Source organism: Molothrus ater, chromosome 8, assembly GCF_012460135.2.
Source record: "Molothrus ater isolate BHLD 08-10-18 breed brown headed cowbird chromosome 8, BPBGC_Mater_1.1, whole genome shotgun sequence".
Lineage (NCBI taxonomy): Eukaryota > Metazoa > Chordata > Aves > Passeriformes > Icteridae > Molothrus > Molothrus ater.
This window is the reverse complement of record NC_050485.2, coordinates 32542285-32564846: the sequence shown is the minus strand read 5'-3', so window position 1 is coordinate 32564846 and position 22562 is coordinate 32542285. Positions and strand designations below refer to the sequence as shown.

At 47.7% G+C, this 22562-nt stretch overlaps 1 protein-coding gene across 3 annotated transcripts in view; it reads right to left on the bottom strand.

Moving 5' to 3' along the window:
* Nucleotides 1-1174: 1174 nt before the first annotated feature.
* LHPP (phospholysine phosphohistidine inorganic pyrophosphate phosphatase) overlaps nt 1175-22562 on the bottom strand; it is a 76226-nt gene continuing 54838 nt past the window's right edge. For all 3 annotated transcript variants that reach the window (XM_036386116.2, XM_036386117.2, XM_054515639.1), the window contains one exon: nt 1175-1891. In XM_036386116.2, the coding sequence (XP_036242009.1) occupies nt 1801-1891 (91 nt within the window). In that variant the 3' untranslated portion in view covers nt 1175-1800. The remainder of the gene's footprint in view (nt 1892-22562) is intronic.

Genomic DNA, 22562 nt, shown 5'->3' with positions numbered 1-22562 from the left:
GAGCTGGAATTATCCTTTACCTCCTGCTTGCAGATGCAGAGAGCAGTGGCTGAATGTAGGAAGTGGCCAGCACATGCAGCCTGAGTGTATGGATATATATTAAATACATGAAACACAAACACAATTACATGATTTCCACGGTCCCCTGGAGATCTGAAGCAGGTTAAAGCCCAATATTCTTGCTCAAAGCCCGAGAGGGTACAGAACTGCTGATATGTTGATTAAAAGAGGACTTTTACCTCTGAAAGGTGACCCTTGCAAACACTACCATGTGTCAGTGAGGGTGGGCAGAGGACTTGATAGAACAACCCTTAATCTTTTAATTTTTTGACCCATTTTGAGCCCCTTCCATGCTCTTGCCAGGTGCAGCATGGCCAGGTGTTACCACACATGCTGCAACAGCTGCACTGCAAAACTGACAGGGGGAGAAACCAAAATCCCAGGGGAAGGGCTGCTGTGCCTGGAGGCAGGGAGCAGCTCCTTTTAGAAATCCTTATTCTGATTAGCAAAAAAAGGCAAATCTCATGCCTGTCCTGGCAGCAGGAGGGGGCTGAGCTGGAGCTGAGCTGGTGCAGCAGATTCTCAGCAGGCATGTAGGGCAGGATCAGGCCCAGGGGATGTTTAGTGAGTACAGAATCCTGGAATCCCACAATGGTTTGGGCTGGAAGGGACCTTAAAGCTCATCCTACTCCATCCCTGCCATGGGCAGGGACACCTTCCACTGTCCCAGGCTGCTCCCAGCCCCATCCAACCTGGCCTTGGGCACTGCCAGGAATGAAGCAGCCACAGCTGCTCTGGGCAAACTGTGCCAGGGTCTCCCCCCCCTCACAGGGAGCAATTTCTTCCCAAAATCCAATCTACACCTACCTTTTTGAGGCTATTCCCCCTTGTTCCATCACTACATGCCCTTGTGAAAAGTCCATTTTCAGCTGGAACTGTGTCTGACTCAGCCCCAACAGCTCAGCGACTGCACATCCAGGACTTTAATGGGGAGAGGCAGGAAACCCACACTCCCTCCTACACAGGCTGCTCACAAACCCCCCCACACAGAGGGAAGGCAAAGACCATCAGTCCCCTGGCCTTTTCCAGCTTTTCCAGGCAGGGAAAAGAATTTCAGGCCCTGTAAACACCTCTGCCAGCGCTGATCCAACAGAACACAACAAAACAGACCAGATCCAAAGGACAGGGTTTATTCCTGACAGGATGGTGCAGTTATTCCCTAATGTGTTACTGATTCCTGTGCCCCCTCCTGGGGCTGCTCCAGACAGGCTGGTCCTGGCAGAACCACAGCTCCTGCCTTGCCAAGGCATGTGGGGCTGTCCCCCTCCCCAGGGCTCTTGTGCCACCCAAGGCACACACAGGAGCTTGGTGGCCTCCATCAGCCCCCAAGGACATCCCCTGTCCCACACAGGTACCCCAAAAGGCACAGGACATGGGGGTTAAACAGGTAAATCTATTCATGAGGGGGTGCCCAGGCTCCCTGTTTCCCACCTCCCCAGTGTGAGCAAAGATAAAAAGGGGCAACAGCCCCCAGCACCACCCAGAGGAGGCTGAGGCCCCTCATAGGCACCAAGGGCAGGACATTCAAGACTTGCCAGAGGACAGCAGGTTTAGTGTTCCCTTGGATGGGAGGTCAGTAGATCATTTTAGTACCATTATGTGAAATATTTCAGAAGGTAGGTGCCCACCACCCTGCAAAAGGCTTGGCTGGGTTCATTCAGGTGAGATGGAGGTGGGAGAGGATCAAGTGGTTCCATGGAGGGGCTGCACGTGAGGGCTCATCCCTGCTCCTGCTGGGATTTACAGCTCCTGGAGGATGATGTCCACAGCCTCAGCCAGGTTGTTCACGTAGGCATCAGGCTTCACCTCAGGGTGGTTTTCATCGGACGGCCTAGAAGGAGACAGAGGGGCACAAATGAGCAAGGGCAGGATCCCAAACAGCCCCCATGTCCCTTGTGCTCACAGAGCACAGGCAGTGCCAATGGAGCACCCCTGAGGTTCACAGAAGTCACAGAATGACCAGGTTGGGAGAGACCTTCAAGATCATCAAGTCCAACCCAGCCCCAACAGCTCAACTCAACCCTGGCACCCAGTGCCACATCCAGGCTTTGTCAAACACACCCAGGGATGGGGACTCCAGCACCTCCCTGGGCAGCCATTCCAGAACTTTATCACCCTTTCTGTGAAAAACTTTTTCCTGCTATCCAACCTGTATTTCCCTTGAGGCTGAGTGCTCTGGTTGTGTCAGTGCTGCTGGAGAAAGAGCCCAGGCCCAGCTGAGCACAGGCACCTTTCAGGAGCTGTGAGAGCGATGAGGGCAGCCCTGAGTCTCCTTTCCTCCAGGCTGAGCACCCCCAGCTCCCTCAGGGGCTCCTCACAGGGTTTGTGTTCCCAGCCCCTCTGGATGTGCTCAGTGTCCCAGGGTCCTTCCCAAGCTGAGGGGCCAGAGCTGGGCACAGCACTCGAGGTGTGACCCCAGCAGTGCCCAGGGCAGGGCAGAGTGACCTCCCTGCTCCTCTGGCCACACCATTCCTGACTCACATTCCTCCCTCTTCTGTTTGTTTTTCCCCTTTCTCTCTTCCACACCCAGGTCTTTCTCACATGCCCAGGTGGATCCTATGTCCTTTGTGCAAATGAGCTCAGCAAAACTTTGAAAAACCTCAATTTTGGAAGAGAATTTCCAATTAGTTAATTAACTAATCCAAGTCAATGCACTGCATTTTACATGGCACTTCTTCATCCAGGCAATAGCAGCACCAGACAGGGATTGCTGAAAGAACCTCACTGCAAGCCTGGGACCCTACAAAATTACAAATAATTATTCTCCCAGAGTTTTATCTAGAAATAGGCAGAGAAAAGAACTATTCCCTTTCAACCTAGAGACACAGAAAGTCTTCACACCACTTCAGTGAAAAGGAAGGTTCTGCCAGGAATTTTGCAGGACCACCATGTCTTGCAAACCCAGCAGTGCTGGTTTGAAACTCCACCAGAAGAAGGTTCAGCCTCACCCTCCACCAAGTCACCACCCCAAAGCAGAGTGACTTGAAGCCATTTTTTGCCAATACTTAATTAGCAGCACTGGCCTAACGAGGCACAGCTGCACAATCCCATTTTGCTGATTTAGCAGCACTGCTGCTGGGGAGGGGGGCAGATGTGGGAGGCAGAAATTTTCCAAACCTCATGGTCCTGTTATGGCTCTTGGGCTGAGAAACTCAACAGCTGCTGAAGGGAAAACATATGTATTTTATACACTTAATGACCTTCCTTTGGGAGAGAGATGGGAGCCCAAATGTCCACCTCCCACCTCTCCTGCTCCCTGGGAAGGGCAAACCTTTATTTAGCACAGCCTCTCCGTGGGGAAGATGCATTTCCCACAGGATGCAGGGGAGGCACAGAGATGATGATGATGATTATTATTATTATTAACGATGTGCAGGATTTGGTGAGCACTTGTCTGTACAAGCACCAAATCACTTCTTCTGTCCCAGCACTGAAGCTCCCCAGGGCTGTTTCCTTCCTGCTCTTTTCTCAGCCCTGCTCCTCACAAAGGCATGGCCTCTTTTGGAAGCCCACACTGTGTGCTTGAGGCTCTGCTTGCTGCAAAGTTGGGCTATGAACTAGGAGAAATAAAATATTTTTGTATTTTCAGCCGATATTCATCTTTCCTTGTGTCACCTGCAAAGCCATGCCCAGCACCAGGCTCCAGGAAACAAACTCTGCATCTTATTGAAAGGGTGGATGGGTCTTTCTTTAAATATCCCAATTCCATCTTGTTACAGGGCTAGGGAGCAATGAGAATAATTATTATGATTTTTTTAGGTTTTTCTCAACTGAAAAAGAGTTTGCTGATGGAGAAAAACCTTCACACATAAAGCAAGTAAAAATCCAGTGTGTATCCACCCCTTCAGTGGTAATTATTGCTCACTCCTGATTTAACCAAGTGGCTTTGATGAACACAAAAATAACTTTGGGCGTACAGTAAAATATCAATTTCTTGTCACTAATCCTTAATTTGAGTGGAGAACTAAATAAAGCAACGAACAAAACTTCTCTTTGCATTTTACACCCTGAAAAATGTTCCTTTCCTAGATTACACATTAGGAGAAAATTCTAAGAACTGCCTGAAATGAACGCTTCTACAAGAAATTTTCAATTACACAGCACTCTTTGATCTATTAAAAGGATTTTGTGATTAATATCTCTGCTGACTACACAGAAATCCATCTGTAACTCAGCTGCTAAATGCCAGTCATCAAGGGAAAGTCCTGTACACACTTAATGTGTCCTGTGAAAAGGGGGTGTGTGTATATATACACATATATATACAATATGAATATATAGAATATTATGTATATACAATATAAATAAATATATTTATATTAAAATATATAATATATATTTAATACATACAATATATTTATTTTTATTTATTTATATACATATATATAACACACACATATATTAAAAATATATATTTTTTTTACCCGTTTGCCCAAATACCATGGGATCACATCACACTCCTGGCTCCACTGAAGTTAACATTAAAACACAATAAATAAAGTTGTCTGAACTCTGCAGGAAAGCAGAGAGCTGGATTAAACACACTTCCCTGCTCTGCTGCCTTTTCCTAGGGCTGTCTGTGCATGGGGCTTTTGTCCCTGTCAGTGCCACCACAATCCCTGTTTCATGTGGCCCCTTCCTTTGTCTCACAGGCATTTTGTGGCTCACAAAAACAGCCAGGGGATGGGTTTGCTCCCCCCTCTGGCTCAGGGCTGCTCTTGAAGCACCCAAAGAAAGGGAACTGCAAGCAATAACCCCCAAACTCTAAGGCCAAGAAACAAAGCTCCAAATGCAGCAAAACAACTCAGGAACCCAAGCCTGGGTGCCAGAAGAGAGGCAAAAGAGAGAGCTGTGCCATAAAACCTCTGGGCAAACCCAAATGCTGGAGCATGAGCCCTTATTCTGTTGTCCAGAGGGAGCAGAGACCATGGCTCTACACCTTCCTCTTCCCTGGGCAATTTGGGCTTTTTCCCAAGAGAAACACCAGCCACTGGGAGTTTTAAGATGCCCTGAGGTGAAGCAGTGCTCTGGAGCTCTGCCCTGATGTCCTGGGCATTGCTTTGATGGGTCAGAGCCTCCCTGGACAAGGGCACTGGGTGCAGGTGGAAGCTTGAGCCAAGAGCAGATTTTGGTCTCATGGGTCCAGCTCAGCTTCTCTCTCAGTGACAACAACCCCATGGAACTGCAGGTCACAGAACTGACACTGAAGTTTACCTTTTACTACTTTTTCTTATTTCATATTCCAGAAATAAATAATAATAATAATAATTTTTTTTAAATCTAAAAATATCTTTAATTTGCTAGGTCATTTGAAGAAGTTAGCATTGAGCTAACTTTAGGACAGACTCCTTCTGATTTTTTTTCTCATATGGGACTCTGGTTACAGAGAAGAGCATAAATCAAAATGACGGAAAATTATATACTGCAGCTGAACATGGAGCTGTCAGCACTCTTGGCCAGTGCACAAACTTGCTTGTGAAAAATCTACTACAGCCTTGGGAAACAGTCTCTTCCATAGAGCAGGACTCCTTGGAGTGGCTGAGCACCACAGCCTGCAAGTGCACAGCATTTCCCAGCCCAAACTGGCCATGGCACTGTGAAATGTTGCACCTCTGCACTGCCTTTGGTGGCCACCTTGATGGCATACAAAGGGGTCAGGGAAAGGAGTGGCTTAGCACAGGATCCCTCTGAAAGCCAGGGTGGCCATTCCTGGTCCTTGTGGGCACACAGGGTGATGTTAGGAGGAGAAAAGCCACCCAAAAGGGCCAGTGCATGGAGCACATGAACAATATGAGCTGTTTTTAACATGATACAGCTCAGACAGTGGTCCTGAGGCTCCAGTTACTGGTGTCCCTCAAATGCTCCTCAGGAGATGCCTGAACATCCTCCTCTCCCAGGGGTTATTTATCACTGTCAGGGCTGCAGCAGCTCTGTGGCCCCCCGTGCCCTGAACCAGACCTCAGCCCACACTAAACTGGTTAGTTCAGATCAGTGCTGCACCTGGAGACCTCAGGGAGGAGCAGGGTGCTGCAGGGAACACCTGGGAAGAGAAACTCCAGTGTCAGAGCTGCTGCCTGCCAGAAAGTGATGGCTTCCTCCTGCTGGAGCATGAAACCAAACTGTACAGGGCTGGTTTAAAAAATCAGCTTCTGCAAGAAGAAGAAGGTTCACTTCCTGTGTGGGTCAGATTTCCACTGCTCTGGCAGGCTGGATTCTCTGCCTAGACTCAGCTGTCAGGAATGGTCTTGAGTTGTCCCAGCTTCTGGGCAATTTTCTGGGATGGCTCACCCAGCTGCACCTGAGCATCTCTGAGGGATGCAGGGATCTATGCTGGCTTGCCTGGTCCTTTCAGAACTGCTAGGAGTCTTTGAAGCAAATGCAGAGGAAAGGTGACCCCAAAGCCCAGGCTTTGAGTCAATTCTTTTGTTTCCCACAGCAGTTGGGATTCCAGGTGTGCTCTGGGGGTTGGAGAGGATTGGATGGTGCTGCCAGCCAGTTCCAATGGCACTGCCACAGGGAATCACTGCTGGGGAGGGAATTGCACCTGCAGAACGTGGCATGGGACTGATTCTCTACGAGCTGGCAGCAAACCATCCCACCAGGAGCTAAGAGGGGATATCTGAGCTCCAGGCCCTCCCAATGCTGTCCTAGGGACCCTCACACACAGCCTGGAACAGCCTTCTCAGCACCTCACTGGTGCTCTTCTGCAGCAAACCATGGGAACAGAAAGGAAACAGCTGGGTTACTGCATGGGCAAAACATTTAACAGATAAAAGGCCAAGTGGATGTGATAGACAGAGTAATGCCACGATTGACTCTCACAATTAATGGACAAATATCATGTATACAGGTTAAGAAAAGTTTTATAGATTTATAGTTATGTTGTACCCCCTCACATGGTTATCAAGGGCCAGCTGGAGTTGGGACACCTGGGAGGGCTGGCTTGTCACTGTGGTGACATCTCACCTCCAGTCAGGATCTGAGGAAGAGATCCCCACAACTGGACAGCAAAGAAGGGGTTGAGGGACAGAACTTTGGGAGGAGTTAAAGGGTTAAAGGGAAAACCTCCATTGTGAAGGGGCCGAGCACGTGGTGGGGAAAATCTTTTGCTCCTGCTGCTGTAACCTTTATTCAGTCTTCTGTTGTATTTTTGATAAGGTTTAATAAACCTTCCTGAACTATGAAAAGTGAGGAGCTATTTCTCACATGGAGGTAGCTGACATTGGATAGTCGTGGTCACAGGGGTGGAAACAGCACTGGGATCCAGCTCAGCCTGCTGAAACCTGCCCTGAGAGTGAGAGCAGACAGGCATTGATCCACACCTGGTTGGTATCACAGGTTAAAATTAGCTCTTACACAGCCCTTCAGAAACTGGGGTAGGCAGGAAAACACCAAGCAGGGCCAAAGCAAGGCACCAAAGTGAACTCGAAAAAGACAAATGATCCCACATTGCAGTGCCACGGTCATTGGCAAACCTGATCCCAGCTCTGCACCACTTCTGCCACACAGCAAACCCCATCCCAAAAGTCACCCTCTGCTTGACCAAGGCATCTCTGGGTCACCCTTCAGACTCCCCACAACAGCACCAATTCCTGCTCCATAAAATGAGATAAAAAAAGCCTGAGACCATTTCTCCTGACAGCATATTCTTCAGGGGCTCTTAGCATGGCTGTAAAATATGCAAGACTGGGTTTAACAAGGTTTTCTTTATGAGGAATGCAGACACTGTAACCTTTGCTGGTTGCTTTGGAAAAATGCAATAATTAGACTTGGTGCCATGAGTGAAACTCTCTGGTTTTTTTTTTTCTTTTGTGAAACATGCAATTTAATCAGTTTGGCACTGAAAACCCAGATAAATCACAATGACTGACAGGTCCCTGATGGACAGCTGAGGCATGGTTGTAAAGCACATTTCTTGATCATACAATTAGAGAAAAACCTGCACCAAAGTCAGTAACAGCACCCAGGGCTGGAGCAGCTCCCAGAACTCCAGGAAATCCCATACCTGGACCCTCTCACGTCATGGACAGATCCCTGGGATAGGAAGAGGCTTTTGTGGTTAAAAGACTGGATTTTGGAGAGCTGCAAGCAAAGCAAACCTGTGTCAGAGCAAACCAGCATCTTCCACTGCTCCTCTCCTGCCTCCCAGAACTTCACACGGCACTAATTGTGTTTAATTGTGACTCATTTAAATTCAAGTATCCACAAACGGGTGGAAATTACAGCCAAATTGTTTGCTAACACCTGAAGGAAGTCTGTGGGCTTGTGACTTAATTGTTCCCATTTCTGTTAAACTGCTGCAGTTTTAACTGAGCAGAATAAACCAGATTAAGTCCAACACTTCTCCAGGTAATACATCTCAACATGTGGACAGTACTAAGATTGAGGGCATAGGGAGTTATCCTTCTGCATGGTTTACCTAAAATTAAAATTAAATTAAATTACCAAATGCTAGAAATAACAGAATCATGGAATGGTTTGTGTTAGAAAGGACCTTAAAGGTATCTCTGCCATGGGCAGGGACACCTTACACTATCCCAGGGTGGTCCCAGCCCCAATGTCCAACCTGGCCTTGGACATTTCCAGTCCAGGGGCAGCCACAGCTTCTCTGGGCACCCTGTGCCAGGGCCTGCCATCCTCCCAGGGAACAATTCCATCCCAAAATCCCATCCAAACCTGCCCTCTGGCACTTGGAAGCTGTTCCTCCCCATTCTGTCACTCCATCCCACATCCAAATTCCCTCTCCAGGTCTCCTGCAGCCCCTTTAGGCACTGGAAAGTTGCCATCCCCCAGCATTTTGTTTTTCTGAATTTCCATACTCTTCTTGGGGTGAACACTTGTACTTTTCAAACATACATGTGCTGAAAATTTAATTGGAAGTGTTTAATTGGAATTTGTTAGTTTGTAATCAGTTGGCTGCATGGAGATGCTCTAACCAAAGCTCTCAGATACACAATTCCAGAAATAACTGCTCAGAAGAGGGTGCTGAGAGCACTGGTAGGGCTGGAGGAGTGCCTGGTGTCCCTGCTGCACTCTGCTCTACCAGGTTTTCCACCAGGTCTTTGTAAGCTGCCAAGATCTGGAGCAGGACATCACTTTGGGAAACAAGGAACAGGTGGCAAATGGGGATTGTAACCACAGGTATGAAGAGGTTCAGGAAGAGCAAGTGGGACTTTGTCAAAATGAAGAAGTTAAATGACCAGAGGTGAGAGAACAGATCAGGAGCTGGAGGCTGGCAGGAGCCAAATTCCATGGGTTTCACATAAAAAGCTTGGGAGAGAGCACACAAGTATTTCCCATAGTCCTCTCCACAGGCATGACATTTACTCGTGGTGATTGCAAATTAACCCTTGAGGAACCCCAGTTCCTGGCATCTCTGCAGGCTGCAGTGCACCCTGCACTCTGAGCACGCAGAGCTGAGGAAGCAGATGATGGCAGCTGCTTTCCTCCACCCATCCCTATTTGTTTTCTCTCTCAGGAAACCCAGCACATGTGAACATGCCAGATTAAAAGCTCTGGAGAATAAAAGTCCTGAAAGTCTGTGCAGAGGATATATACACATCTACACAGTAAGAAACAGGCACAAAGGAAGGCAGGATGGTGATGGGAAGACGTGATGTGAAGTGCTGCTGCTGGGACAGAGGGTACTCCTGGCTAAATGCTCTCATGTCATTACACCAGAGCATGAGATTTTATCAGTGCTGACTTCTTTCCCTTACCTCCAAAATCCCTCATGGAAAGTGAAGCTGGTTTGAACAAATATTTAAACAAGCACAGCACTGGCGTTCCGGCAGCTGGGCAGCAATTTTCCTGTCAAAACTGCACAGCTCTCTCATCTTGCACAGCCAGAGCAGTTCAGCAGGGGCCAGGCATTAAAAGTGTGCATACCAGCATTATGGTGGAGGAGAGGGAGCAGCACACATGCCTGATCTGGTTTTGGACTGGTTCCCAGCCTGCTAATCCCAAAACAGCTGCACACGTGTCCTGGGAACAGCTGGCATGGCAGAGAGAGCTGGAACCCGCTGGGCACAGGATGGGGGACACCCAGTCAGTCCCATCTGCCTCAGGGGGCTCTGTCCCTTCTCCTCTGCCCATAATCCAGGCCTCTGAGATCACTGAGTCCAACTGTTCCCCCAGCACTGCCAAGGCCAGCACTGCCCCATGTCCCCAAGTAACACATCTACATGTTCTTAAAACCCCTCCAGGGATGGGGAGTCCACCACTGCCCTGGGCAGCCCCTTCCAAGGTGTAACCACTCTTTCCATGGAGAAATTCCTCCTGGTGTCCACCCTGCCCCTCCCCTGGCCCAGCCTGAGGCCATTCCCTCTCCTCCTGTCCCCGTCCCCTCCTGGCAGGAGCTGTGCAGAGCCACCAGGTCCCCCCTGAGCCTCCTTTTCTCCAGGCTGAGCCCCTTCCTGGCTCCCTCAGCTGCTCCTCCTGGGACTCATGCTCCAGACCCTTCACCAGCTTTCTTCCCCCTTCTTATTCATCCCATGTTCATCCCAGTTTCTTAGATAACAAGTCTGGATAGGAAATAACCTCTGGAAGAGACGATTCTTTTCCCTACTGACTCTATTTAAACCAGATGACAAGCTCATACCCCAGAGCCAGTTCTTGGACAGCCAGAGTTAGGGTTAGGTGTAAAGAACCTAACTTTTCATAAAATATAGATAAAGTTTAGTGAGATAAATCCAACCCCTTGTTGGAAATGAGCCATGAATGCCAGGCATGTTGTTGTCAGTGCAATGACCCCCTGGCTGGCCTGGGGTGCACTGGGGGACCAGAAGCTCTCACTGCACATGTGGATGCACCAAGTGCTGCAGAGCAAGCACAGCACAGCTGTTTCCAATAAAAGCAAAGCCTCCCTCTCCCCCTCAAAAGTGAAACAAGCACATTTGCTTGTTTTCTGAGAAAATCTGAGAATTGCCCCTGCTCTGCCAAACTATCCAGTCTAACAGGGTGTTTGCAAGCACCCTGAGACTCAGCTCTGCCTGCTTGGATTAATTATTGATGACCTGCTTGGCTTTGCCAGATGACCTTAGTCAATTCAGTAGAAAATAATTTTAAACGCCCCTGAGAAAGAATTTGGACATAAATATTTTCTTTGTGCATACACACAAACAGATGTGCATCTTAAATGGAGCTGATGCATTAGCTATTAATCAGATTTAATATTACACAGGAGTGAGAAAGATTAATTTCAAGGGTTGAATGTAAAGCTCAGTGGTGCTCAGACGTCTTACTCTGTTAGATACTTTTAAAGACCTTAGCCTAAGAGAATATTTCATTGCTTTCCTTTAATATATCACTTACAAAATCCCTGTGTGAAAGGTGTAAAATGAATGCTGGCTTCTACATTTGCAAAGCATCTCACGGAGATTTAAGTCACAGAACTCTGGCAGATGCAGATTCTAGCAAGAAAGGAGCTTTGCAGATTATAAAAGAAAGAAGCCTTAATTTAAGGTTTCAAATGCTGTTTGGAGAAGTTTGACTTAAAAACTCTTGGGCCAGATTGGCACTGATAATGCAACCCTCAAGACAAGACACTCCAAGTTACAGCTTTAAAAGACTCTTTCTCACCAAAGAAGAATTTGAGCTACCCTAAGGAGAATAATATTTGTCTCCAGATGCTGCTCACTAAATCAGCTTTAATTTTAAATGAGAATGAAACTATGAGCTATCTGTGCCACTCCCAGGAAACCCAAGCAGACAGACATGCAGCCAGTTCTCCTTCCAAAGGGCAGGAACAGCCAATTCACACACGTGTTGGGAACCAGCACCACCCTGCTCCAAAGCCCTTCTCACGTGGGAAGCCAGAAAAGCACCTACACAGGAAAATTAAGGCAAAATTTATATTTTTGTCTGCAAAATTGTTCAGCCTGGACAAGGCAACGGCATGGGGTCTGTCTGACTTCCCTTCCCAGACCAGATTCCAGATAGGAATATTGCATCCAACCACACTCAAGGATGTCAGGAACACTCTAAATGTGCTCATGCTGAACTGATATAACAAAAGGGAATATGTATTTGGGCTAAACCCCAGGAGTTCTGCCTTGGCTTTGAGTCAGTGCATGATTGATGCCCTCTGGAAGGGCTCAGAGACACCTGAGCATGCAGAGACACCCAACTAATTCAGCCCTGCTCCTCAGAAACTCCTGCCCCTTCTAAAGCCGAAACTTTATTAAAGTTATTCCAAATTATGGCTCACTTGCTTATGCAACTCTGTAATTGAGATCTTCACAATCTTCTCTTTGGAACTCTGCATGGCCTGAATGTCTGCCTGCCTTCCCTTCCATGACCACAGTGCCAAGGAAATGAAACTTCATTTGCTTGGGAGGTATATTCACCAATAGCTGGAAGTGTTTGAGAGGCTTGGAGCAGCCTGGGATAGTGGAAGGTGTCCCTGCCCATGGCAAGGGGTGGCACTGAGTGGGTTTTAAGGTCCCTTCCAATCCAAATTATTCCATGATTCTATGAAGTGATGGAGCTGGCCAGGTTTGTTTTTTGCTTCGTTTCACAGATGAAAAAACCCAGATTTGCTGAGCTGTTGAGCAGGTAATGAAGGAAACTTTGTGCCTGCAGCCTCCAGGATGCTGAATGGGGTCGCTGGGGCGTAAGACCCTAAACCCAGCAGAAAACATCACAGTTCTGTAGGGACCAGCACAGCCAGCCCACACTGGAGCCCTTTCATTTTTTACCTGGCAACGGGGACCCCTTCCCTGCAGAGGAAGGCAGGATGTCCTCTGCAGATGAGGCTCACAATGTGGGAAGCTGCTCACAGGATGAGGACACGCCGCGCTCGCAGACCGCGCTTCGCCCGAGGATCCCAGGGCTCCTTGGAAGGGCTGCAGGAAATGTGCAGAACTGCTGCCCTGGAAACACCAGCGCTGCAGGGATGGCTCTGGGCTCCTCCTCCTGCTCCTGGCTCTCCTCCACCCCAGCAGGATGCAGGAGGGAGCCTGGGCTGAGGGAAGGCAGCGAGCACATTTTTCAAGGTGTCAAACCACAGCTAGGCTCGTGCTTAAGCATGGATTATGGAAAGTGCACTGAGCTAACAGTGTTAGTGCAGGGATTAAATCCCCACGCTCCTGGCAGCCAGCCCTTGGGCTGGACACAGAGAACAGGCCAAGGTCTGTACCTGCTTCCTTCCAGCTCTGACTTCCAGCTCCTCAGATGGAGCTGCTCGTGTGTCCCACTTGCTGTGTGCTCAGAGCAGGCTCAGAGCCAGCCCCCGGCTGAAGCCTTCCAAGAGTTTTGTCAAATACCAAGTCATGTCAACAGGGATTTTGCTGCATGTTGTTAAAGAGATAATCCCAAATTTGCAACAACTGAGTGATGAATATTTGGGTTTGGGGTGCTTGGTTTCAGTGCAGGGAGTTGCACAGGTTCATTCTGTGTCCTGTGCTAACTTACACATCCTCCAGCATCATTTTCTCTGTCAGACCCTTCCACCTTCATAAGTACAGTGGTTAATTCTATGGCCACCTCCAAACATTTTTAAATTAGTTTTTGTGGGACTGAGAGGACATTTCCCACAGCAGTTTATTGCTGGCTGCTATCACACGTGCAAACCACAGCCTGGAACCACAAAATCATCCAGCAGGATGAGTTTGTACCACACCTGGCACACTCAGAACAGCACCAGGCACCACTGCTGCTTCCAAACCCTGCCACATTCACCCTCATAGGGCTGAGGTGGTTTCTGAGTCAGCTCTTCATGAGCTCCAAGACCAGATCAGCTGTGCAAGGTGCCCAAGAGGGCTGGGAATGAAAGGGGTGCCCAGGGGCTTCTCCACCTCCAGGGCAGCTGACAAGGATCAGACTGAACTTGGGACATTTCTTAACCATGAAATCAATAAAAAAGACTCAACAGCTTTAGAACAGAGGAGGAAAAACCCCAAACAAACAAAAGCAGTGGCATGGTAACTGCTTCACCTTCTTGGTATCTGCAGTATTTGCTTTTATCTGAGCCTTGTGGTTGAGACCAGCTTCCTCCCTTTGCATCAGCTTCAAGTGAAGACTGATCCTTTGTAGAATGAACAGCCCATAATGAACAGCCCATAATACTGGTTTTAGCTGTGCCTCTGTAACCCAACCTGGCCTGAATGAAGTCTATTTACATACCATGCTCGATACCTTTGAGAAAATCTAATACTTCAAATACTTCAAAGGTCTACTTTGTACTGGAGGTGGGACAGCCAAGGCTGTGGTCTGCACATATTGCTAAATTCCAAAGGCATTTCAGGGTGGAGTTTGTGTGTATTTGTCTGTGGAGTTAAAAACAACCCAACAATAAGCCAGTCCCCTTCAAACTGCATTCAAAGCAGCACAGTGCAATCTGTGGAGGGATGATCAATCCTCTGATGTTTTTTCTCAGTCTAAAATGAAGCAGTGGCTTGGGGGTGTGTGCTATATAAAATATATAAAAATATAATAAAGAATTTTTTGAAACGAACCACCCAAGCCCTTGTGTGGAAAGGGCTTTAGCAGATCATAAAGGAAGAGACTTAATCAAGTAAAACATTAAAGGAAATGTTCTAACTTACAGCACCATACATTAATGCTCAGCAATGTAAAGAGTTGAACTGCCTGCTGCTTTCCCACCATAAATTACTACCTGCAGCTAATGGAAAACCTTCCTCCAGACTTGTTTATGCACCTCACTCTCATTTCATACACTCACATGGATGGAAAAAACAGCAAGGCAGCCTGGAGTTGTCTGAAGGCCCTGCAAATGGGCATGTCCTGAGAAAGCAAGGAACATTTAAGAATACCACATGTGTTTGGTACAAGTTGCTTGAGCAGCTCATCACATATGCAATACTCTGCAGGTTTTATGATTGTTTATATTGAATTTAATAATTAGCTTTAATGTTAAACCATGCTGCCACTCACACACAGCTGTTTCCTCCTCAGGAAAGGACACTTCCTTCTTTTGGCGGGGGGGGGAAATATTCATAGAACCATGGAATGGTTTGGGTTGGAAGGGATCTTAAAGACCATCGAGTTCTATCCCAGAGAAAGGGGCAGGTGGCTTAAAGGAGGAAGAAAAATTACCCATCAGAGGGATGTAGAAATGCAAGGTGACATTTGGACCTGGGTTTCACTACTCGGCATCTGGGAGATGCTAGTTAGATACAAACCCAGAGCAACAAGCCAGAGTCCCAACCACTTTCCCAAAGGATTAATTAAGGAATCCTCCTCCCAGCCCCCATTCAGAAAATTCTGGCTGGAAACTAAAAGTACCAGCAACTGTTTACCCCATTAGAGCTGTGCAGTATGAAAGGACAGCCTCCTACAGCTTCCCACAACTTGGGGCAAGATAAACATCTTTGTTGTAAAGCAAGAGCCTCTCCAGTTTTATTGATGGAGACAGAAAGTGCCAGAGAATGGGAGCTGCTGAATCCAGCCTCTGATTAGCAATTAAGCACTTGGAGAGGGGCAAGGCTCTGGGCACAACGTGCTCCCCAGTGATTCATAGCAAACCTTCTCACATAAATTAGCCATCCCTGTGATTTCACTGCTTGGGTGTGCTCGTGACAAAGGAGCCTCACAGGGCTCTGTGCAGCCATCAGATCCAGCCTTTCCAGCCTGAAAATCTGGGGGGGCTCCAAGATGGACCCGTGCCCCCCTCACCACGTGTGGACAAGCCCCAGGGTCACGGGGAGCCTCCAGGATGCCACACTGCATTGGGCATGGTCCCCCTGGCTGGAACTGCCACCAACACTGAGAATGGGATGGGAGACAGGCAGGGGCTGTGCATGGCTCTGTGGAGCTCCCTGAGGCCACAGCAACCTGGCCTAGTGGAAATTGCCCCTGCCCATGGCAGGGGCCTGGAAATAGATGAGCTTTAAGGTCCCTTGCAACCCAAACCATCCTGTGGTTCCTCCTGCACCCTGGGCTGGGGTCCAGCCTCATGCACCCACCTCCACAGCAATGCTGTGATCTACCCTGGCACATGGAGGAGAGATCAGACCAGGCATTCTCTCTACAAAAGGAGTTACATAAACTCCAAAGGCTGCTCACATGCACAGTGCATGTCCCTAATTGAAATCTGCAAGGAGGCTGGGCTGATGGATCCTCCTGACACAGTGTGCCCAGGGAGGTTTGCAGAACTCATCTGACACTGCTGAGGGCTTGGCTTCCCCACACACCTCCTTCCCCCACAAAAAACTACAACTGAAAAGTCCTCCTGGTCCTTGGAGGGAGCGCTGGTTTTTATCAGATGGTAACAATGAGTACATCATGAAATCATTTAATAGTTCTCATTAAATGCCTTGCTGGAGAGCAGCCCTGATTTATGGACACTATGCTGTGGGTATAAATAAAGCTGCAGTTTGCTTGTAACACAGCTGGTCCCGAAAATTAATGTTTTGTTTTCCATAACCTTTGTACTCCCCCCTTCCTCTGCTACTATGGCAAAGCTCAAGGCGCGTAACGCGATCGCTCTGGGGAAGAGCAGACACATCCAAGGGCTCTGCCCTGCCTTGGGATGCAGCTTCCCAAGGGCAGCCCTGCTCTCCAGCTCTCCCTTACACGTGGATGCACCTCCCTGTTTCAAAACACAGCCCTCAGGGGCAGCCCTGCCTCTTGAGCTGGAAGTGCTGCTGGAACAGCATATCTCCCTGAGCCCAGGTCCAAGAAATGCTGATATATTTAGCACTGCTGCATAACTTTCCATCCTTAGAAGCCCAGTGTTCCTTTTTCTTTCTGTGGCCAGGGAATAGGACAAAAGCCACCCAAACCAGATGTACATCCGTCTCCAGAGCAGAGGAAATGTGAGGCTGCTGTGACACAGGACAGTGGCCAGAGACATTTTTTAATGCTTATATTAACCACGGCACCTAATCCTAAGCAAACACTTCATCAGCTGCACAGTGGGTTTTTTTAAAAAAGACTTTTTAGCCCCAGCACAAGGTGTTCACTTAGAGTGTGACTGAGCACAGGGAAAACTGCACTTCCAGGCCAGGCAGATGTTGAGGAAGCTTAGGAAAGAGTCACTTTAAACAAGGACGGGGAGCAGGGCTTTGCAATCATATGGTTTGCAGCTGGAATTTACAGGCATGATAATTTTATAACCCTCTCCTTGCAGGTTTGAAGCAGTGCAATATTCTTTGCTGCTGCAGGGACAGGGCTGCAGGAAACATCCTCCTGCATCTGACAATTTAATGTGGCCCTGAGCCTGCACCCTGTGCTGTAAAACAGGCAGTGGGAGCTGGCAGAGCCAGGGGAGTGCAAATGGGCACTTGAATTACACAGGCATTGAAACATGAAGTCTTAAACTTGACCAGTTTACTTCTGCTCACAGCCAGGCCTGTTATATCTGATTGATTTTATGAGTATACATGAGATTTTCTTCATAAAAGTCGCTTTCTAGTGACTTCATGTAGTTCTTTTCTGGTTGAAACCAAGAAAGTTCTTACTCAACCAAGCATTTTTCATGTGTACATAATACATGAGGCTGCAAAACGATTGCAAGAGGAGACTTTCAGGCAGGAGGACCTCAAAGCACTGAGACAGCTGAGAACAAAATAATGAGAAAATCACCTCTAACCATAGCAGGAAATGTGGGAAAGATTAACTTCTTTTTAAGAGTAATATTTTTACATTTCCACAGACACAGCCCCAGTGCATATTCCAGGCACTAACTGTACATGGACTCACAATCTGCCCAAAACCAAACCTCAGCTATCATCAAGCTTAGTTTAGCCACATATTTGGCCTCTAAACACAAAGAAATTAAGAGTTTTTCCTTGGGAGGCAATGCAGATTCTGGCAACAGCTATTGAGTTTCAAACATTTGAAAGTAATTGCTAATGCACAAAGAAGCTGGAACTGAGCAGAATTTTCCCCAGGTTGGAGATCAGTGCTGGTTTCCACTCCAGCAGCTATTGAAGTCACTCAGACTCAGTCCAACATGCCCTACACAGATGTCAGCACTATCCCCAAAACACAGATACTCACAGACACCTACATGCATTTGGAAGTCCATTTCTCTGTAGAAGGAAAAAATTTATATTCCATTACCTTCCTTTAAAATGATACATAAAGCAGGAAGACAACTTGTTACAATAGGAAAAATGTATTAAACTAGTTTCTAGGGTGTATTTATTCGTAATATAAATTTTCACTGGGTGATGGATTTAGATGAATCTGACCCAAAGACTCTGGCTCTTCTCTCCTACCAGGTCATGTCTTGATAATTAGTAAAGATTTAATTTTCTCTTGGAGTTTAGTTATGTAAAAATACATCAGTTTTGCAGAGTTCATTAACTCCAGGGTTTGTACTGAGCCACGGGGTCTCCATGGTTGATCTTGGGCTGCTGTAGGTTCCAATACAATTTTTCTTGCCATGAACCTCTGTTTAATTTTATTGCTCTTTGGGTTTGTGACACAGGCTGGGAAGGAACAGAGGACATGGAGAATCTACTGCTGCTCCTGACACTGGTGTGTGACCTTGGGTACATCACTTGGCCATTCTTGGTTTCCACAACTGAAAAATGAGAATAACAACACCTTGCTGCTTAGCCTGAGCACCTCAGAACTTCCTTAGGGAAAAAACAGATATAGAAGAGTGAGGTGTTTCCAGGCCCTGCAAGACTAGGCAGGGAGAAGATTCAGAGTGATGGATGTATCTGTGGCCAAAAAGAGAATGAATCAGCCACAAACGCTTTTGGGATGATGCCCTGAGCAGCTGGGAGCCATAAATGGATTTTGGCATTGACTTCAAGAATTTCAGAGTCTGACCTTTTACATTGCAGGACCTCAGGTGTAAACCAGAAATAGCAGAATTTCTGTCTTCCCACCCCCTCTCACCAACATGGATTTTGCACCCCTTAGGGACAGACTGTGTCTTACCTAAGGTGTTAAACTCAGATTTGGTAGGAACCTGGAGGAAGACTGAAAGGCAGTGAGACAACCCTGCAAGGAACACGACCAACAATAAGAGGAAGAAGAGTGAGACAAAAAAAGGAGGAGTTGTTTATGAGTCAGCATTGAGCCCCTCTGGGCTGAAGCAGCCACGGGGTGTGGGCACAGCAATTTCAGTGATAAATTTGTATATAAACTATGGGATAAACCCTGGTCTCTTTGAGCAGCTTCCTTTGACTTGAGTGGGAATTGCTTCCTTGCAGCTGAGAGCAGGATTTGTCCCTCTATGTGTAATGATAAAAAAAGAGGAAGAGCCTTCTTAGATGATCATCACAGAAATGATCTTGGCCTTTCTAACACTGATACCAAGAATTCAACTGATAAGCCTCCCTTTGTGATTGCATTTCTGCCAGAATAAATTTAGAAATTCAGGTTGTTGGCTCGTGTGCAAGAATGTTTGCACAAAGTTTCTACTGATTGTGTACAAGAAAGCAATAGACCTGGAATGGATGGAAAGCTTCCTTCCATCCCTATCCATGGAATCACAGGATTGTTAAGACTGGAAAAGACCCCGTGCAAACCCCTGGCCCAGCAACACGTCAGGTCCTTCCCCCTGGACAAGGGGGGTGGCAGCAGCTACTCCTCAGAGCAGGTCCTTACAGTCACTGCCCCAAGGAAGGGAGCTGCTGCCAGGAATTAAAGGCAGCCAGCCTTTCCTTGCTTACTGTAAATATTCTGCAGCCTCTTTCAATCCTCCACACTGGAAAATGCTCGCTGTTCCCAAGCAGGGGCAATCCAACTGCGACTGCTTCTTCAGCTTCCTTTTGGGGCTCTTCTGGGGTTCTCCAGCCTCCAAGGGACCATGACCAGCAGTCTGACTGTCCCTGAGGGAGGTGGCTTTGGCCTCAAACAGGCTGAGCCACTTCTTGCCCAAACAAGAGAATCACAACAAGCATCCGCCTCAGGAAGAGTTAAAACGAAGAGTCCCGCTAACGCCTAAGCGTTACAAATCTTTCCAGTTAAAATAAATTATTCAGGAGATGTCAGCCTCCCATCAGCACCATATGAGCTACATTTTTAATAGTTCTGTGCACTGAAGACATTCTGTCACAATATCAGTGAGACTGAGCTGTGAGACGAGGAAGACGAAAGACGAGCTGCTCTCTCCGCAGGGCCGTGGAGCACACGTCGCTCCAGGCAGAGTGGAGGGGACTCAGACAGACAGAAATAATGCTCTGACTTCAGCAATCGTGGCTGGAGCCTCTTAATTTCCCTCAAAAGCGTTGTCCTGATGGATAATTCACCCACTGCCTTCCACTGTCTTGAGGTTTCATTTCTTGTGAATGAATCCACTCTGTGGCTCCACCAGATTTTTCCAAACATAAGCAGGAATCGACACCTGCCTTAAAGTCTCCTATCTTAACAATGAAGAATCTTCTGCTCCATGTCTCTAGGTATAATAATAAAAGAAGGGAGCTTTTCTCTTTGCCTCAGATGTTAAAATAACCACCTATCAGCCCACTGACCCATAAATTAATTCATTTGTCCAAATCACAATCCACTTGGCCAAACTCTTCTATCTCCCTCCCATCTCTGTTCCAGAAGAGGGGAAAAGGACCACATTTCCCACAGGGAAGCCGTTTGGGGTACGTAACCCAAGAGCAGAGTCTCTTGTCCCATTTCAAGGGAAATGGGCTGTTGAGGAAGGACCCCAAATTCCCACCCTTCTTGCTTCTGAATAGGAAAACAATTTTGCCTGCAGTGCTTCAGCTTCAGCTGGTTCAGCTTTTAACTGAGCAAGGAGACACAACGAGCCACTGCAAGGCTCCTGCAAATCAAAGGAGAGAAAAGGGATGGGGATATGGGAGACCCACAGCCTGTTCCAGAAGCACTGGGAGGCACATCAAATCCCAGCTTCTGAGGAACAAACACCACCTGTGTCTCCTCGCTTACAAATGAGAACAGCTGCTGACACAAGCGTAGCAGCACCTCAGTAGGTCTGGTCTGCTTTTAGGCTGAACCCAGCCAGGTTAATTAAGGATGTTTTACTAACTGGTTCTCCCCAGACAGACTTAGATTAAGAGATGGCTGTTGGGGCCAACAAGGCAGCATAAGGAGGATGGAAGAAAGGACCAAGGTTTGGCAGGAGTTGAGGAAAAAACGCAGCCTCTTGTTGATGGTTCCGATGAGTACAAGGTGTGAAATCCCTCTGGATGCTCTCACACACTGCCACTGCTCACCCAGCACCTCCCTGGGACTGGAAAGAATCCTACAAAGCACAAAAATGCTGTGGTCAGTCCTGAGCAGCCAGCAGAAAGAACCCGTACATGCCCAGGCTGGAATGAAGAAAATCCAAATGCAAATATGCTGATGGATCACTTTCAGGAGTCAAGTCCCCTGGGGAGTGGCAGGATGAGCCAGCATGGTGGTTTCTGAGAGTCAGGCCTGTGCCCTGGAGAGCTGAGTGATGCCATCAAGCCCAGGGAGTGCAGGAAGGGCACTGAAGCCTGAAGGTACAACTGAACTACAAGCTTGGGGCAGCAATGCTCCTGCCTGTGTGAAAAAGAGAGTAACAGCCCCTGCAATAAAGCCAGAACTCCATCATTTCCCCATTTTGATTGATGCCTGCTCCCTCAGCTGTAAACAGCTTAACTCCACTCACCTGCAGCAGATGGGTTTCGTCTGCCATGGCTTTGTACCTCGTAAACTTGGATGCAAGGGGGATGAGCTGGCCCTGTGGTCAGCAAGAGAATGCTTGGTAAAGGCCAATCCATCATCCAGGCTGGAGCCCACAGACACAGGAGTGGGCTGGAAGCCAGCTACTGTGTGGATGCACCCAACATTTGGTGGAACAAGGGTAAATAGAGAACAGGAAGAGGCAGGGATTGAAACAGTGCCTGTCCTCACAGCATACAGTGGACATTCCTGCAAGACTGTGAGGAGGGACATCTGGGGAAATACTTTCCTTTGGATACCTGGGAGGGTGAGGAACCTTCATCCCATCAAGTGTGAGGTGAGCAGAGCACCAGGATGGAGAGGCAGAGCAAGGGTGGGAAAAGCCAGCTGCTGTTTTTTGGGAGCAATGCTGCCCAAGGTATCAGGGAGGTCAATTCCCTTCCTCATCTCCTACTCATCCCATGGAAAAAACAGTTTATCTGACATTCACAAAAGAAACACTGATCTTTTCCAGAAGTACTGAGCAGAGGATTAGTACCAAGATGTACCACAATGAATTAATTCTGGGCCAGGTCCAGTACTGGTTACAGTTATGGTACCTCCAACAGGAATTGTGCTCTCCTAAATGGAATTTTTAACAAGGATAAAAACTGAGACCCTGCAGAACTCATCTCCCTGAGAAAAGCACATTTCTGAGTGCCCTCTGGAAAGGTGCTCCTTGTCATGTTGCTCTCCATCCACTCCAGCAGTCCCACTCATTCCCTGGGAGGCTGAAGGCAGTTCCAGGTATTTCCAGACCTGGTCTGTGTTAACCAGAAGTTGACCATAGTGCAGCAGCCAGAGGTGCAAAAATGCAGTGACCTTGTGAATAGCAAAGACAGACCTCAGCCAGAGCAATTTGTGTTGTTTGGAGCCAGCCTGGCAGTGGCTGCATTAAGAATGCAGGGACTCCAATG